Source organism: Hemibagrus wyckioides, linkage group LG26 (genome assembly GCF_019097595.1).
Source record: "Hemibagrus wyckioides isolate EC202008001 linkage group LG26, SWU_Hwy_1.0, whole genome shotgun sequence".
NCBI classification, from domain to species: Eukaryota; Metazoa; Chordata; class Actinopteri; order Siluriformes; family Bagridae; genus Hemibagrus; species Hemibagrus wyckioides.
The window spans coordinates 8,237,788-8,256,325 of NC_080735.1; the positions used below are offsets into that span (position 1 = coordinate 8,237,788).

Here is an 18,538-nt window from a genome sequence, read left to right on the forward strand (position 1 = left end):
ACACAGTGTAACGATGATGTTTCCTAAGGGAAAAGCGGCTGTGCTACATCACACACACCATGAGGAAAGTCTTTGGTAATTTTTGTTGTTGTTGGGCTATTTTTGTTTTCCTCATGTGAACACAAACTGGACAGGAATGAAGTGAACCTGAAGCACTAATAAGAAACTGCTAATAAGGCAAAAAAACGTGAGAAATATTGCGTCCCAGTCCTCCTCACCCGAACAGGACAACCTAGGTTTACAGTAGATTGGTACGAGGATGTGCGCTATGTAATACAGAAAAGCTGACGTGACGCTCTACGAGAACTTCGAGTTTCTACCTGCAGTGCTTGCATCGAAAAAACCCTATAGGCTAGCTTACTTTAAAGGAAAAAACCCAAAAAAGATCTGTTTAAGTCTCTAATAAATTATCTTCACACTTCCTGTGCCACGGCAGCATCGTGTCATCTCAGCAAACGTTCAGTTGTACGCAGATGTCAGGTGATCACAATGAGCAGGACATCGGTCAGTCCTCTATTGATACGGGTTAGTCTGTAGCAATAGCAAGCAGATTAAAGACTCCAACTATTTCCATGACACGAGAAGGAAGAGAGATGCATGTGCTAGCACCCGGGTTTAACATCATCCACAAGGAATGCAGGAAGAATTTACTTTGGCAAGTCAGAAAACAACATCTATAATAGTAGTACTTACAGTGCAGTAGTATTTTAAAAAGTGTATCCATTAGCAATATATGAAAGTTCTGTTTTAATGCCTTTGAGTATTATTAAACGAAAACCTGATTATTATTATTTTTTTTTATTTTTTTTGCAGCGTTTTGAGCATTCAAGATGAACTGCATAGTGTTGGATAAACTTTGGTGCCAAGTTTTTAATTATGAAACATCCTGTGGCGACGAATTCTTCACTAGAAGCTCAGTGACAGGTTTAAGTAGTTCGGATGCCATTTAAAGCACGAAAACTACAGAGAATTAAGCTGCGTGTCCTCTCCGTTATGCCTCGGTCAGTATTATAGTTTAATATTAAACGCTGAGGTATTACTACAAAACTGCGTTTGCTACAAAAGCAGCGGTGTCTCTAGGCGCAGAAGCGATGATGGCGAACAGGTACAAAGTGGATCTGCTCACCCTATTCAGCATACGTCTTGCACACGTAGTCGTGCGTATATCTACATCCGCTTTGGTCGAAGCTTTCCATATCAGATCTACACCCCCCCCCTTCAATGCCTCAGTCCACATAGATTATGTCTGAGAGAATAAAGCCATGTGTATTAGTTTAGCAGTTACTCCACGCTTAGGCAAATCTACTAAGTGTTACAGTGTGCAAAGCTACATTGGTGACTTTTCTCAATAAACTGCCATCAGACATTTGGTTTAGCGGTCATCAAAATCACTAAAAGACAAAAAAAAAAAAAAAAAAGGGTTCGGCAACCCCCAGAGCATTCAGCATTGCCAAAGACTTAATCTGATAAGTTATCACGTACGATAGGATGCGTCATCTGCGGTTCAAAAAAGGCGTCTCTATTCAGAACCTGAATCTAATTTACTTCTCCCACCTACATGAAACTTAGCATCAGTGCTGTTTGTAGACATCTTCTGCCCTCAAGTGACTGCCACATTGAAGGAGCGCTAAACGGTAAGATCAGTGTTTGCAGACAAGAGTTGGACAGAACAAAGACTCCTTGCACTGCTCGTAAAGAGACCCAGCTTTAAATCAGAGCCTCGGATTTATTACTAGTTTTAAAGCCTTCTAACCGTGTTCATAAAGTGATACATTAGTTAGAACAATATATATATATATATTTTGTTTTTTTTAAAAGCCTCCTAAAAACATCTACTGAGACAACTTGTAGTAACATGTCTAACTTAAACCATAAAATATATGCAATGATCTTGGTTATAAATCTGAAATACGGACCTGCACAACAGACCCAGAAATAAACAGAAATCTTGCACAAAGTGAACATATTCTTCTCTTTGCCCATAATCTCGTGTAAGGATGATTAACGTGATCTCAAAATCTCGCATTTTTTGGTTCAATCAAGGGTTACTTTTTTTCTTCTTTTTTTTTTTTGTAAAAAAAAAAAAAAAAAAAAAAAAAAAAAAAAAAAAAAAAAAGAGATCGATTTCATGAAAAACATCCCGCAACCCATGCAAAAATAAAGTCTAGAAGGATTCCAACTGCTTCGTCAGCATGTGCCAAAATCAGTACCACTAAACCATCAAATAATTTCCATGAAGGCTCTTAAACAGCTGCTAAGACAGACAGTTGGTTTGTCCAAAAGAAAACAAAAAATAAGGTAACAAATTCTCCTGGCGCAAGGATAAAAATTCATAGTTATAATAAAACGTCTCAATATTTGGTAGTAGCAAAGGGATTAAATAATGTCTAAAAAGAGAGAGGGAGGAAGCAAAATGTTCATTGAGCCTTGGAGGCCACAGTGATGCTTTTGACTGGCACAGCGCTCTGGTGCGCATCACCAGTAACCTGTAGGTTGAGGGCCCCGCCCCCAGCTCCGCCCGATGAGAGCACACCGGCGGGGAGCAGAGACAGGGGTGAGTTGAAAAGAACTGGAGTGGTCATCAGATTGGGCGTGGGACCTCCTGCGCTGGTATTGGCAAACAGCATGTTGCCGTTTCCGTCGATAGAGGTTATTGGTAGCGCCCCTCCAGATGCAAGAGCTTGGGGGACAAAAAACAAATAAGCATTAATTGATGTGAAATGAGATCATTAAAAATGCAGTCAAATAGATACATAAAGGAGGACGTTCACTAACCCTGAATAGTGGCCAGTGTAGTGTTGTTCATCAGTGCTGTTGGAGTCAGAGCACTGCCGAGAGATGCAGGTGCTAAGCTTAGCAATGCCCCTCTGAAATAACAGATTTAACTTTTATCCAAACAGCTTACAATATTAAAACGAGAGAAATAAGAGAGTCATTAATAAATGCTTATGATGTACAGTGCATACCCCTGTGTTAGCTGGGAAGGTGAAATAATCCCTGGGTTAAGTCCTGCTGCTGCTGCCATGGCTGCCAGGTTTGCTCCACCTAGCCCTGCAGGAGACACGACAAGCTGTCCAGGCCCCTGTGCAGTTGACGTTGCTATGGTGGACCCGGGCTCTGTTGTCCTGACCACTTCCTGTTTTGTACTGGTCAGAATTGCTGCTGTAGCAGAGGGAGTGAGTGATGGGGAGGTCACAGGTGGAGCTGGAGTGGCAAGAGCGGGTGCCAAAGAGATGACCGTTGCTGTGTTTGAGGTGACGGGTCCTAGAGTTGTACCTGAAGTCAAGAGAAAATCAGGCACTGGAGAAAAAAAAACAAACACTCAAAAACATTTAGTTCTTATTATACCCATGAAACCTTTTTTTTTTTATAGTGGGTCCAATAGGAATACCCCAGAGTTCAACTTCAGCTATTCAGAAAGGAACTTCCTTTTCACTTTCAATGTGTGCAACTCCCACTCCCACTCCTCTTTATGTAAATGTTGTGTTTCTTGTTGTTGGAGAACTAGTTTTTGGGCTTTTCATTACAGGCAACAGATCAGGGTTTGAACCGAATGTCTCATTTTCCCAATGACAACCTAACAGCAAGACTATAAATCTAACTGTAATTTAATGGACATTCAGAACGAGACCAGATATAATGGTAAGTTTGGTTCCACAAAAAAATTACGTTCATTAAAAAAAAACAAACAAAATCAAACACAGACATACCGGCAAGTGTGAGGTTGGGAACAGAGGCAGTGCTGAGAGAGAGCGCTGGACTGGCATTCAGTGTGCTTGATGCACTGGATATCTGTCAACATTAAAGATAATATTTTTAATTCACAAACAGATTTATGCGACTACAAGGCAACTATAAATTTAATAAAATTCCAAATAACCTACCACTGATGGGGAGTTGGTATAGACCGCTTTGATGGGTGTGTTGGGTGTGCCGCTGCTCGGGGGGTTGATCCTCTTCTCCTTCTGTCGCCGGTTACAGAACCACACTCTCACCACCTCCTTCTCCATGTTGAGCTGATCTGCGATCATGGTGATCTCCTCAGAGGTAGGCTTTTGGCTTTGCTGGGAAACGGATTTCAACACAGAATTCCCGGTTAAATAACGGTGGCCGACAAAGACAAGACTTTTTTTAAGAGCCTTGAACATTGTTATTTCAGTTACCTATAACATTAATGGCAAAACTCTCATTACACATTATTCTATATAAGTTCTGCTACAATAATATGCAAGCAACATGCATGTATACGTTTGTACTTTAGATCTAGTTTCACGTAATTACTATTAAAACAAACTTTGAGATATTGAGACAGGTCCACAAAATACATATTTAAGTGTATTTTTTGCAAACTTTTGTGCCGTGGATTATGTAGACCTGAGTGTTTGTAACAAACACTGTTGTGAAAACCATCCTGTTCAATCATTTACATAAAACAAGACACTGATTAACATTTCAATGACACTTTTTGTTTGAGAAAGGCTGTTTGCGTGAGTGTGCCCACAGTCATGAATACTGATGTATTGTCACACCTGGGGAGACGATGATCCTGCCCTTAAAGTCCTTGTGGCTCATGTTGCCATATAGTTCCTTAAGGAACTTCTAGGAGGGCATTTAGCACTTTGGAATATTTAGCGCAGATTACCGTATGAATAGCACACGCTGTGAATGGGTGTGTCTGGATTAGCGTTAATGAGCTGAGAGAAAATCTGTATCCATCATTAGTTCTTGTGCATGTTACACAAACAGAGAATATTTGTTTTTATTGTAAATCTGTCCATTTAAAAGCAGGTTTTCTACAGAAATATTTCTCGTGTCTGTGTGACATTTGATACGGTGAGTTTCGTTTCATTGTTTTCGACGTGCTCCAGATGAAAAACTCAACGCACATCCTGTTTGTTTTCTGTCATTTACAAAATCACAACATTTTGTTTTAACTGTAAGCGGAAACAGTAGACTTGCTGCAGTTAAGAATGATGTCTTTTCTGTTTGGTGGAGTATTTTAACTCGTCACCACTACACGAAAAAATAATCTGTGGTTAACCCTTAGGAGTCGGCCAACCCGCCGGCGGGAACACATTTTTATCTGGCAACCGTGAAAAGAACTTAAAATGCTCTGTCATTTTTGATCATACACGTAAGTGTAGTACATCATTTGAATCTGTAAAGAGTCTACTTTTATTTATGTACATTCACAATATCCACGGCACATTGTGCTTTTGTAAAATAAAGAAAATATACAGGGTGCGCTTTCTACCATCTCGGTCTCCGCGAGAATATTTTTGAAACCAGTCAGTAAAATGAACTGAAACTCGGCGAATACTGCACACACAGACATGAGAAATATATCTATAGAAAGCTTAAAGGGTCTACTTTTAGGGTTCAATTCACATCGAAAACAAACATTCTCAGTTTATGTAATCCATGTGGCACAGAACTTCTGTCACACTTCATTATCTGATAATGACCCGAGGCAGGACACGCCCACACGCTATTCACAGGGGAAACAGTCTGGGTATTCTACATACAAGGCCACGCCCCCCGGACACCGGCTTGCTGTTGCAGTTTTATCCTGCATGTATGTTTTTGGACAGTTTTTTTTAATATATATATCTCCTACACTGTTTTTGTTTGCACCATTTTACCCTGAATGTCCGTTTTTACACTTTTTATTTATCTTGAACTGTTCCTGGGATTCTTGCAAGTGAATCTTGAGTAAGTAAATAAGCTACAAACAAAGAAATACTGTTTTTTGTCCTCAAATTATTTTCTTGTAGCACTTTCCTCAGTCACATACCTGACTGAAAGGGGTAAGTATGCAGCTCATTATGCGGTTCTTTGTCTTCTCTGGTGTGAATTACAGCATTATTCATGATCATTCACACCTCCTCACATATGGCCTTTCTAAACAAAAAGTGTCTTAGAAAATTTAAATGAATGTATTGTTTTCTGTGAATAAGTGAGCAGGATGATAGTCACATCATTTCGAAGTAAAAACTCCAGGCTCCAAGATCACAAAAGTCTTGTACACAAATGTTATGAATGTGTTTTGTGGTCTTATTTCAGTGGCTTATTTTTTTGTTGTTTTCAATAATCACGCATAACTTATTTTCTCCAATATACAAACTTGTACATACATGCTGCTCACATACTATTGTAGCCCAGTTTGTGCTGAATACAGTTTAATGAGACTTTAGCCATTTATATGTTTATAAGTAACTGAAAACTACACAAATGTCAGGACATGTCAGAACTTCTTCAGGGCCCCAAAACACCTAAGGGTTACATGAACACTAATACCCAATATATTCAAAAAGAGATGGGAACAAAATTCACAAGATTTGTCATAAATGGCTCAGGGAAATGTTCTCTCTCATGGTAGCTCTGACCCCTAGTGTTTATAAGACTGTTCTCCAACCTCCAGAAAGCTTTTCTCCAAGGCAATGCGAATGTTGGTATCAATGCTGGTTCTTTTCTTACGCCGTCGGTTCAGACCCTCGCAAATGCCAGGGGACATGTCGCTGGGACTGGAAACAGCAGATTCTGAGGTCATATTTTCTATAAACAGAAAGTAGAAAAAAAAAAGAGAGCGCAAAAACAATAGTTAGCATTTAAACAACCAATATGGATAAGCTTAAAGAGAACAACAAGGAGGGGAAAATACTCATTAATTAATGGTTATTGAAACCAATATCCAAAGTTTAGTGAAAGAGAGGTAATACAGACCAGCATCATTGAGCCACTTCTCCAGCAAAGGTTTGAGCTTGCACATGTTCTTGAAGCTCAAGTTCAAGGCCTCAAAACGGGAGATGGTGGTCTGGCTAAAGTCATTCCCGTACAGCTTCCCCATGGCCAAGCCAACGTCTCCCTGGTGATTAAAGTTATAGAAAAGACTGAAGTTGTAAAGAAATTTGATAACATCAGTCCATAACAACCAACACAACATTGTGCGCTCAGGGTACCTGAGTAAAGCCCAGTTTAATCCGTCTCTGTTTAAATGCCTTGGCAAACTGCTCTAGCTCCTCTAGTTCACTGGCCTCCTCCACTAAAGGAACATCCATCCGCTTCGCTGTGGGTGGTGCAGCAGATGGCATAGCGGCTATCTTTCTTGTAGGTATTGCTGCCTGTGGAGAATGAAACATACGGCTTTGACTCGCAACGAAAAGAAAAAAACCCACAATACCTAAATTACAACCAAGATAATAAAGAACAAGGAGTTGCTTCTGATATTTATAAAGCAAATATGGAGACTGCATATTAGACGCAGTGGACTTAAAAATTCAGACCTGTGTCGTCAGAGCAATGCTTGGCTGAGGCTGCAGGATCTGGGCTTGACTTTGAGGTAGTTGTGTCAGAAGATTCTGGGCTTGAAGGCCTTGTAGAAGTCCTAAAAAAGAAAAAGAAGGAGAGTATTCAGTTTTAAATGGAGGGGAAATGCTACTGCATAAAACATCTCAAAATTCTAATAAAATCCACAACCAAAATGAGACACAGCTTTACTTTTACATTTCTGGCATTTGGCAGACGCCCTTATCCAGAGTGACTTACAGTTTTATACATATAAGGGTTAAGGGCCTTGCTCAGGGGCCCAGCAGTGGCAGCATGGTGGACCTGGTCAAACTCTAACCTTCCAATCAGTAGTTACCCCTTAACCACTAAGCTACCACATCATCACATACCACAGCTTTCTGGTGACCCCTAACCTGAACGTTACGCTCCACTATTCAGTTGGCTTAAAAGCCCTATGTTTCTAGCTGAGACATCATTAAGGGTTGCTTTAGAGCCAGAGTTGGAGCTACCAGGACTTCAGCAGAAACTCTCATATTAGCTTATTCAACCAGCCACTAAAGTCTTATAGTCTTTAACAAATAATTCACCATTTATTAGAGAAGTGTCACATGAACGAAAGCACACCTTTAATAGCAGTCAGATAAATAAGAACTGGCTGGTGGTTGGGAATTACTCATGACTAAATTCGGAAAGGGGAAAAAAGTCATCAGTTTAGGTAAGAGGTGAATCGTGTAGGTGGTTTAAATGTTTTCCCCAAAAAACTGAACACTTTTTCTTAGGAGACACACTGAAAATGTGTCCAAAATCTATCATGATGTGCTCTACTGTGATTTGAGTGTTGGTTTGTGAAGCTCATACCAGTCTGGCCTTGAGGTGGAGGGGAGATGATAAACTGAGCAGGCTGAAGCTGTCCTGGCTGCACCAACACAAACTGCTGCAGGTTAAGACCCGTAGGTTGCAGCTGCTGAAGGTAAACAAAAACACACCAAATTTAGAAAACAAGGGAAAAAGGGAAGAATAGAGTTGAATCTATATATATATCTATCTCTATCTATATATATATATATATATATATATATATATATATATATATATATATATATATCTATCTATCTATCTATCTATCTATCTATCTATCTATCTATATATATATATATATATATATCCACACACACATATATATACACACACACACACATATACATATATATACACACACACACACAACTATATCATGTTACTCTGTCAAAAGCACTAATGTTGGCTCTCTTAACTCAATACAGCAGTGATTACACTCAAGTTTGTTAAGAGTAAGAAAATAAAAAGAAAACCCTTTGATTAAATCCTGAGAGCTAATAAACTTTTAATCAGTTGTTCTTCTTACGGGTGCAATCTGGATAGGCTGAGAGAGAGGGATCTGAGTGATGGGTGTAGCAGCAGAAGCAGAGATGTTGGCTCCAGTGGTGCTACTCTGCTGGCTTGCGGACTGCTGCTGCACAGCGGCTGCCAGGATCTGCTGAGCCTGCTGCAGGAACAACTGCTGCTGCTGCGCTGAACTCAGACTCAACTACACACACACATACACACACATACACAGTACACATCATGACAAACATGTATGATCAAAGCCTAGACAAGCAGCACTACTTGAATCATCATGCTATGAAGGCACTGAAGACTGAATGCAAGAGGGCAATCCTTTCGATCTACTTTCTAAAAATAATAACTCAAATAAAGCAGTTATAAAGTATTATAATAATTATAAACCCCTTATGCTGGTTATTGATAGTCGTCGCACAAACTGTGTGCTTTCCCATCTTTGCTCCGTTATCTTTAAATCTCACTGTACCATTTCTCAAACACGAACCAGAGAAGAAATCGCTTAGCAAACAAACGCAAATTTCAAATGTTCTTGTGTCTTTATTCAAAAAGCTCTTTAATAAATTGGTTAACATCATTAATCGTTGGATAGGGCAGAGAGGGTTCAAGCCTAGCGCCGGTGTCTATGGACCCCTATGAAGCCTGAATATTCAGATCGAATTCAAAGAAGCTCTTTTCTGTGCTAGATGGAACCTCTTTTTTTTTTTTTGGAATAACCTTTCCATTCACCAACAGATTCAACTCTGAAGCATTCATCATGTACAAAAGCAAGATTATTCGCACCTCTATCACCAGTGACTTCTGCATTTTTATTTTTGAGCCCCTAATGGAAGGCAGAAACCATTAAAATCCCCACATTAAAGTAAATCCACCAATGAGCGTGGAAGTAAAAAAAAAAGCTGATGTGGTGATTGTGAGGACAGAATTAGTTGAGGACGATGAATCTAGGATGAAAGTTTGGAAGGCGAAGACTCATTGGGGGAATCAAATTGCCTGTAGTCGTTCTACTCGCATTATGTAAATGAGGGTATTATGCAGTGTAAATACATTCTGCATAGATTTGCATATTCTCCTCCACCTGTTTTGGAATGACTGCAGCAGTGTTTAATTAACATACCACTCTGTTCGCTCAAGCTCATTTCTGAGAGATAATGAGTGCCATGGCACTTTCTTAATAAATTACACTGACTTGTCTCTGTGGAGAAGGAATTTTTACTATAGAAATTCAAGAGGCAGTGCTTAATATCCCCCTAGTTTGCATCCTCAATCTGGACCATGAAAGCATGTAGAAGGTGACTGCAACCCCATTTAGTGTGTGTGTGTGTGTGTGTGTGTGAGAGAGAGTGTGTTATGGGAACGTCCACCGGAAATATTTATTACCTGCTGGAGCAAGGCTTGTGCCTGCATGTTGCTGATTGCACTTGTTGCTTGTCCATTTGGTTTTTGCTGCGAGTCCAGGCCATTTGTTTGAGCAGCTAGAATGGAAAGGGGAAAGTGTTTACTCGCATGCTTCGCGGTCAACAAAAAGGAATCGCACGCCAACACAAAGGGCTTGAGAGGATTTACCTTGGACTCCGTGTATTCCATTCTCCATGGCAGTTTTACTCGATTCTGTCGCTGCGCTTGTAGAATCTGCAAAACAGGATCAGAAAAAAGAAAAAGAAAAAAAGGAGAGAGAACACAGTTATCCATATTAGTGATGAGGTCTTGGTCAGTTTGACCTAAACGAGACCGCTGAGACTCATCTCTCAGTCCGGCTGCTTCGGATTATCCGTGAAAGCTTAATGACCTCTAAAATCGCACCAAGCCTTTGTGCTGCCTGACTCACAGCTCTTCGAATCCCATGTGCAATACTTAAAGCACTTTATTATAAAGAAAAATCATGAAAATTTGCTAGTGGCTAGTTACAAAGGTATCATAAGCACGCACAACCAGCACTAACTTTTGAAATCAAAATGAGATCTTTGTGGCATTTTTCCACTTAAAACACTATGATGCCTTTCCCACAGATGCTCACAAAGCCAATTTGACAAAACTTAAATCTAGAAGAAATTACCAGAGTAAATCATGTCTATAACTCTGAACAGTCACAGACTTGGATACCCTCTGAATGTTTGCCAATACAAATGCACACAAGTAAAGCACACTCACCAGAAACTCTCAAGTCCGTGAGCTGTAGCATGAAACATTTTCTCACAAATGCAAGCTCTAAGCGTAGAACAGAAGCCACAGGTAACGGAAAGCAAACTACAAATCATCTACGATATTGTTCAAATGAAATAAAGGGGGGAAAAAAAAGCCTGCAGAGCTCTACAGGCTCCTGCTATGTGCACAAACGCAATAGTGACAATTACAGCTAGGAGCATGAAGCAAGAGAGTTCTCTCACCATCACCAGAGCGAAACAAAGAATGCAACTGGAACACTAGCATCCATAATGAAGCGTAATCAGTATTCAGCTGATTAAAGCTATATGCAAATAGCGCGCCCGATCCTCGTTAGCCAAGAGCAGCTTTGAAGTCCTGCAAGCAATTCATTTCGGAGAGAGAGAGAGAGACCTCAGAAAGCTTTCTGCATAATTCAAAAACGCTCATAAATATTTATCAGTTCATTAGCATATTAATTGGATAGCTTCTTGGGTATGGCAGGCATGGCAGCTAGGGAGAAGTAAAAGCCCAATTACTGCCAGCGTGTGACTGTTTTAATTAAGAAGAAAGTGAGAAACACACCCCCCCCACGACGCGATATCAGCCATCACAACAGAGAAATTTATTTGTCAGCTAGACCACTGTGGCAAGGCTCAAAGCAACACAGGAATAAACAGAATTAAGCAATTTACACACACACACACAAAATATGAAAAGGTTTAAGAACCAGGACGCATATTAAACAGGATCACCTTTGTCAAAAACGCTCCGATTTTAAATGACTGACCAAAACAAGGGATAGTGTTTATTTAGAATTGAACCAGTCATATAGACAGCGCATTGGTTTACTTTCAGTTCACACATAAATGAGGAAGTAAGTCTAGGGCAGTATGAAACATTTAGGACATCACCGTACCTGCTTACACACAGCGTGAAATAGCATACAACACCACAATAATGGAGCATATGTTAGAATATGTAAAACAAATCCGAGGCTAAGAAAGACTGCTGTGAGCATCTGTATGGATGTTTTGCTCTCCTTATAAACAATAACAACCATCTCAGCTGAGCATCTAATGCTGAGCATCACTGCGCAAATGGTATATGTGGATCCCAGAGGCATCATCTAGCAACCGGTTTGATTTCATACTCAACACAAACTCTCTTGGGCATTATACACTATACAACCCTAACAGACTCGCCCGTATGCCTAGAGAGCAAGATCTCCAAATTTCTCAGGAGACTAAACACAAGCACTTTCTATTACGCGACTCTGGCCTGGTTCACTCCTGGCATTATCACGCGTCCTGGCCGATCGGATCGCAAGTGGACAGCCGAGACGCAAAGCCATTCACACCTGGCATTACGAAAGCGTCTCCAGTGACCACTTGTGATCAGATTTCATACACCGTTTTCTGTCAAGGCAAATGAACGCCACTACTCCACTGAATTTATTTCCTGGCACGAATCCTCTCTCGTGTACTTTTAGAAGTTTTTAAATCCGTTGTCTGCTAATGAAACTTGTACGGCAAATGACGTTATAAAGAACAGCTACTTTTCTGTCTCTTGTTCTTGCATGGTCTTTCTCCATTACACCATCAGCAGAGTGCTATAGAGTGTCATTTCCTTAACAGCCTCACGTGTGTCTCAAATGTGGTCCGAGTGATCAGATCACCATACGTCTTCGAGACCCTGTTCACACCTGCACTTTTAGTGCCGTCCACTTACAACCGCCCGAGCTAGTTGTGAACGAGGCTTTTGTCGAGATTAAGCCTGAGTAACTGGCTGTAGTGGCTGCTTCTGCACTATTTTGAAAACAAGATAAATATTAGGAAAAAACAGGAAGAAACAGCTGGTTGGGGAAACATTATGACCACCTGCCTAATATTATGTTGGTCCCCCTTTTGCTGCCAAAACACAACACAGTGCATCACAGTTTGTATTCTGACACCTTTCTATCAGAACCAGCATTAACTTCTTCAGCAATTTGAGCAACAGTAGCTCGTCTGTTGGATCGGATCACACGGCCAGCCTTCTCTCCCCACATGCATCAATGAGACTTGGCCGCCCATGAGCTTGTCGCCAGTTCACCACTGTTCCTTCCTTGGACCACTTTTGATAGATACTGACCACTGCAGACCGGGAACACCCCACAAGAGCTGCAGTTTTGGAGACGCTCTGATCCAGTCGTCTAGCCATCACAATTTGGCCCTTGTCAAACTCACTCAAATCCTTACACTTGTCCAGTTTTTCTGCTTCAACTTTGAGGACAAAATGTTCACCTGCTGTTGAATATATCCCACCCACTAACAGGTGCCATGATGAGGAGATAAATCATTGTGACTCACGGCAACCGTCAGTGGTCATAATGTTATGGCGGATCGGTGTACACTAATAGTTTCCTCTCAGAGAGTTATCGGCTGCTGTTCATCTTTCTCCTCGTTACCTGCTGTAGGGTTGCTTACAGCTACTGAAAGACACACACTACACAAACGTTTGTCTGCCGCGAGCTGGTCTTCTGAACACACACAGACAGTTTAGCCTTGAGGAAAAATGTTTTTTGATGCTCCATCAAAGTACCTTGAGCATGTTCAAAGCAAGGTCACGATCGTAGCTCGCCGCAAAAAAATAATCCTCTTCTAATAGACTCAAAGTTAACAGAAAGTAAATTACGCACAACTCACGTATTTCCTGGGCCACTAAAGAACACGAGGTACGTCCGATGATAAAGTGAAAGCCGAATAGTTATAATAATCATGAACTTAAGCAGACTCATCGTGACAGTTGGCGTTAGAGCAAACCGCACCGTTACATTGCATAAACCTAATCAATAACTTTTACATGGAGCATCACGCCTCCATCAGCAAAGGCCATTAATTATCTGCTGGAAGCCTGCATAAAGTGCATAAAGTGCCCCCCCCTTCTGCGTTCCCTTTTGAAAAATGAATGCTTTAATAAGCTCCTTAAAAAGCAGAGCTCTGAATAGGATCAGGAGAATGAGTGGGTTTTTATCACATTCACAGACTGAGGATGGAGATGAATTACCACTCAGGGTTAAACATAGTCCGAGTGAGAAATTTGTTCACACTGATTTGCTAGAGAACCAGCATCTGACGAACTTCCTGTGATTATTTTATGCGGTCATGGACTAGAAATAGACTTCAGCGCCAAATATAATTCTTAATTAGGAAAATGGCCCAGACAGACTCAACTGCCCGGGTTTGTTTAAAGACAGCGTGATGTATGGTGTATTTAAGCACAACTTCAGCGGATGAAAAGAAAAAAAAAAACAAGCAGGAAGATCTAGACACTAGCATGCTTCTGCTACTTTTCTGCTTTTTTGAGCAGGAAATGTGTGTTCCTTTATCGGTGAAACGACAGACTATTTGTTTAAAATACGTACAGAAGAAAACTTGGTTACTGAAATGTTCATAGACCCCCTTACAAACAACAAAACAAAATAACACTAAGATTTAGTGACTCTAATGTCAAGAGCCAACGGTTTGCGCTCACCTCAATAACATGCCGTCTTCTCGCCCCTACAGCAGGAGGGTGTGGAAGAGGGGATATGAAACACGATGTGAGCTGATAGGCTGTTCATTTTTTTCCTCTCATGCAGGATGGCAATGTGGTCAGAAACCAGAAACCACTGAAAAGCGGGGAAACTCTTTGCGACAAATAAAATACTAGCCACCCGGTATATTGAATTGAAACGCTAAATCTTGCTTGGCTCTTCGACAGGCGCTGTATTGTGTTTTCATGTGAATATGATTGGTCTCCGACGCTGTAATATCTCTGCTCTTTGTTAAGCGATGTAAAGACAGGAAATTTGGGCACAATGATGTAGGGCATGTCTGAGCCAGCACATGACACATAGGGTTTCAGTGAAATCCCCACAATCCCTTCAGGATCGACAAAATCTTACACAAAATTTGTATTTCAGGATGTTCTCTGTGCAGTTCCTGTACTCGAAGCTGGAGATTTTAAGATTTACGTAAGAGCTTCGTGTGCTGTCAAATATTGTTAAATTTACATTCTTTCCAACATTACTAGGCTTAAAAGCAAACAAACATCGATACACCTTACAGGTACACTTAATTACATCCATTGTTATACACATGGATTGCAATGGGAATTCAAATCACTTATTTCCAATACGATCAGGAGCTTCAGCTAATAGAACTTGCGTCAACTAATGAATATGAATAAACAGTTTGGGTCTGCTTATGAATATTCATGAGCAGTGGGTGGCAGAAGAGCAGAAAAGCTACTTTATAACATCTTATTAGTCATGCAGACAGGACTTTCTGAACAAACAAAAAAAAAAAAACCCACTTGATATGCAGTTCATATGCTTGAAAAATAATGCAAAAATCCCTAAAAAACCAGCAAGGATCCTCTCGCACACCGAAGCCGAGTAGGAATCGGTGATCTTATTTCAACCGTGTTTTATTTTTCCAACTTCTGATTTGGATTCCAATGGAAATAAAAGCTGCTATAGATTTAATTGGAATACACGTGTTGCTGATCGGATCTGAAGCACCTCCAACTGGATCGTTCTGCGCCATTAAAAAATAATACATCTTGAATAATATATTGCAATTTAATAGAAACTACTAGGAACATCTCTGCACATGTACACGCCGATAAATCCCAATGAATATGCATGATAGGCAAATTGGACGTGTGTCTTCCTGTCTCGTGTTGCTCTGAATGCATTTTTACCATAAACGATATCTGGGGATGATTTACAATTCTGTGCAAAACCGTACGGATGTCAAGATGCAGTGAAAGGGTTTAAAACGATCCTCAAATCAAAATTAGTACAAAAGCAAAAATGCTTGGAGAACAGTGGTGCAGTGTATAAAGACCTGAAGGACCCACCATCGAAACACAGCGAAAACAATAACCTCACTGACTTTCTGGGGGATGAGAAATCCTTTGGGGTCCCAAGAAACATTCAAAGTCAGAAATGTAAACACAATACTGGCATTGTACGAAACAAAAGTGCAACATAAAATAAAGCAAAGTTTTATTTCACATCCATTATCTGCTCTGCAGCACAGTTTCCTTCTTAGTGTTCGAAAACGTACATGCTCACATTGTGTGTGTGTGTGTGTGTGTGTACTGGTGCTTACGAAAGCGACTGCATTTGCATTACATGCACTGTTAATGCAATCTACAGACTTCTAACAGTAAAAAAAAAAGGCAAAAAGAAAAAGGAGAACAACAAAGTGCTAGAAATGCACCTGTAGTTTGCCGTGTGTGTAAGGGTGTATTCTATAGGTCTCGTGTTTGCGGGACTGTTTTTCTGATCGCATTCCCACTCGCACCTAAAGGAATTCTGATCCAATCCAACCCACTCGCACTGCCATCCCATTCCCTCCTGCTCTCGGTTACTGGTTTGACCTGTGTGAGATTTTCGAACAAACTTCTATTTCAAACTATACAAAAACACTTTCATTACCAGGATTAAACAGCGAGTGAACACTGAAAAATGAAAGTAATAAACGCCTCACACAGCACCAGATATATTCTCTCATGTCAATGAATGAGGCCTTTCTTCCTCCCGCCAGCTCTGTACCTCGAACTTCTGTTCAGATATTACTATAAGGATAAAACAGAGACTCCTGCGACTTTCTCTGTCGGGTCCGTAACTTGCGCGGTTGCCTTCACGTCAAACAACGCCATCATTATGACTGGGTTCATCGCGTACACGAACAGGATTCCTTGCATAGCATGCCAGGTCCCGTAGCCAAGTTTCAGGCTGAATCTTCCTCTACTAATCTACACGAGATTGCATTTGACAGACTGAGCTCATACCTAATGAATCATTCATTGAAGGATCTTTGTCTTTTAAAGATCACTGTTCGCCATAGCAATATTAAAGTCGTATGCACTGTCACTTCACAACACCGATATTCATTTGCATAAAATTTGCATAATTTCTCAGCCATCCCTCTCCGCCTAGCCGACATAACCTGTTCACCAAAATATTACACGTTTCATCAAAAACACCTTTACAACCTTTCAAGTGGAAACTTGAATGGGTTTTTACCCCCCCGACACCCATGAATCAAACTTCTGTCGAAAACCTCTCCACTCTCTTGTCACGACGCACGCGCACACACCTCATCAACTAACCTTTCATCGGCAAAACTATTAACGCAGACAAATTAATACTAAAACTACACCTCGGTAATCACAGGAAACCTGGTCACTTTTAGGTTTTAGCTTGTGTGTGTTTTTTTTTTTAAACTAGTGTCTGATATTCCTTTCGGTTCTTCAAGGAATACACAAAATAAAATAATAAAAAAACGCGCGCGCGCACTGGATTAATCATTCATGAATATAGAGCTTGTACTCATGAATATTCATAAAGCTGGTCTTTACTTCATCAACGCTGACAAACACCGGCGTCTATATAACCTTTCTGGGCTTGGACACGACCAACGAAGCGTCCAGAGGAATGATCTAACCTTTATTTACTTAAGTATTCGTCAAGAAGCCCTCGAGTGGGCCGATCACACAGCAAAACAAGACATGATATGTTTTATGGAATATATATCTAAGGTTTACGTGCATGCAAACTCCTAGTAAGGTTAATGTTACACTGGTCACACAGTAACTCATTAACTAGCCGGCGGTGTGAAGCACCGTGTGCGCTCAAAGTAAAAAAAAAAAAAGTTAAGAAGCGCCTTACGACGCTTTATAACTTGCAAGCGACACGAACACCAGAGAAGTGCTCAATTATACCCTTTAGATGAACTAAGATATGAATATGTAAAGCCGTAGCTTGAATAACTCGTTTTCGTTTGGCCCTGTGCCCCGGGGTAACTCATGTCGGAGCAGGAGGCATCATTAACACTAGCTTGTTAGCAACTTGGCTATCCCCATCACCGCAGCTTCATAAACGGCTCCACAAAGCAGCGTGCTAGCTGGATTACTTTTTATTCTACACATTTCCAAACACAACTCCTTACTCACACGCGCTTCCCCCTCCTCAAAAAGAAACCGCTTCACGTTTATTTACATACCATAACCCCCCCCCAAAAAAAAACTAAGCGTCAATAAGTACCTTAATTCACGCGATGTTACAGCAATATACACGGGCAAGAGTTCTTTTTTTTCGTTGTTGTTGTTGTTTGTAGCTAACTACGCTAATCTAACTCGCTAGCTAAAGTAGCGGAGCAATGGATTATCGTTGTTAGAAATAAACACGGCAAACGATGTTTTAGAAGAAAAGCGCACATGTCTGCTATCCCTTGCTGGTAGAAGAAGATGCTAGGAAAGGGAAAATGATTATGAATATGTAAAATGTAATGATTACCTGCTCTCAAGCGCTCATCTTGACTCGCTGAGCCTCTGTCCGCCATTTTGAATATTTAGTACAAGTCACAACCCATCCCCGATAAACAGAGAGAGCATGCATAAGCCAAACCCCCCGGTCAGGAAAAGTTCCTCCTCACTAACAAAGCACAAAATTTCACCTATTTAGAACATTTATAACAACAAAAAACATCAGTAATAAAAACCCATATTTAGTAATAGTCGACACATTGCATCAGAAACAGGACGACATTCCTGGACCGGGATGAGATTATAGTTCTCCCACTGACTACGTTCACGTTTAATGTGTATAAAAGCCACTATAATCGGGTCCATTACAGTTTATTTCTAATAAATAACTTATAGATTAATATATCCTAGCTACACTTCATTGCAT

At 40.5% G+C, this 18,538-nt stretch overlaps 1 protein-coding gene across 5 annotated transcripts; it reads right to left on the minus strand.

The window, feature by feature from the left end:
• Positions 1-2,084: 2,084 nt before the first annotated feature.
• On the minus strand, positions 2,085-18,232 carry pou2f1a (POU class 2 homeobox 1a). 5 transcript variants are annotated; one of them, XM_058381121.1, is made up of 14 exons: positions 18,143-18,232; positions 10,234-10,299; positions 10,048-10,142; positions 8,672-8,854; positions 8,146-8,248; positions 7,284-7,384; positions 6,960-7,121; positions 6,724-6,865; positions 6,416-6,555; positions 3,885-4,064; positions 3,711-3,792; positions 2,967-3,300; positions 2,776-2,867; positions 2,085-2,680 (listed from the first exon to the last, which is right to left on the minus strand). In XM_058381121.1, the coding sequence occupies exons 1-14, from the start codon at positions 18,186-18,188 to the stop codon at positions 2,418-2,420; spliced, it is 1,989 nt and encodes a 662-aa protein (XP_058237104.1). In that variant the 5' UTR covers positions 18,189-18,232; the 3' UTR covers positions 2,085-2,417. The 5 variants fall into 5 exon arrangements, with proteins under 5 accessions (XP_058237104.1, XP_058237105.1, XP_058237103.1 ...); XM_058381122.1 differs by having other exon boundaries at positions 2,967-3,276; positions 8,146-8,251; XM_058381120.1 differs by having other exon boundaries at positions 8,146-8,251.
• Positions 18,233-18,538: the final 306 nt, after the last annotated feature.

What these genes read in the sequence shown, in the direction of transcription:
- pou2f1a (XM_058381120.1), bottom strand. Translation starts at nt 18,188, where the DNA reads ATGGCGGACAGAGGCTCAGCGAGTCAAGATGAGCGCTTGAGAGCAG. An exon ending in TCCACCTCAAGGCCAGACTG is followed by an intron (nt 7,385 to 8,145) that starts GTATGAGCTTCA and finishes TTTCTTTTTTAG; the next exon opens with GACTTCTACAAGGCCTTCAA. An exon ending in TCCCAACCTCACACTTGCCG is followed by an intron (nt 3,301 to 3,710) that starts GTATGTCTGTGT and finishes TTTTTTCTCCAG; the next exon opens with TGCCTGATTTTCTCTTGACT.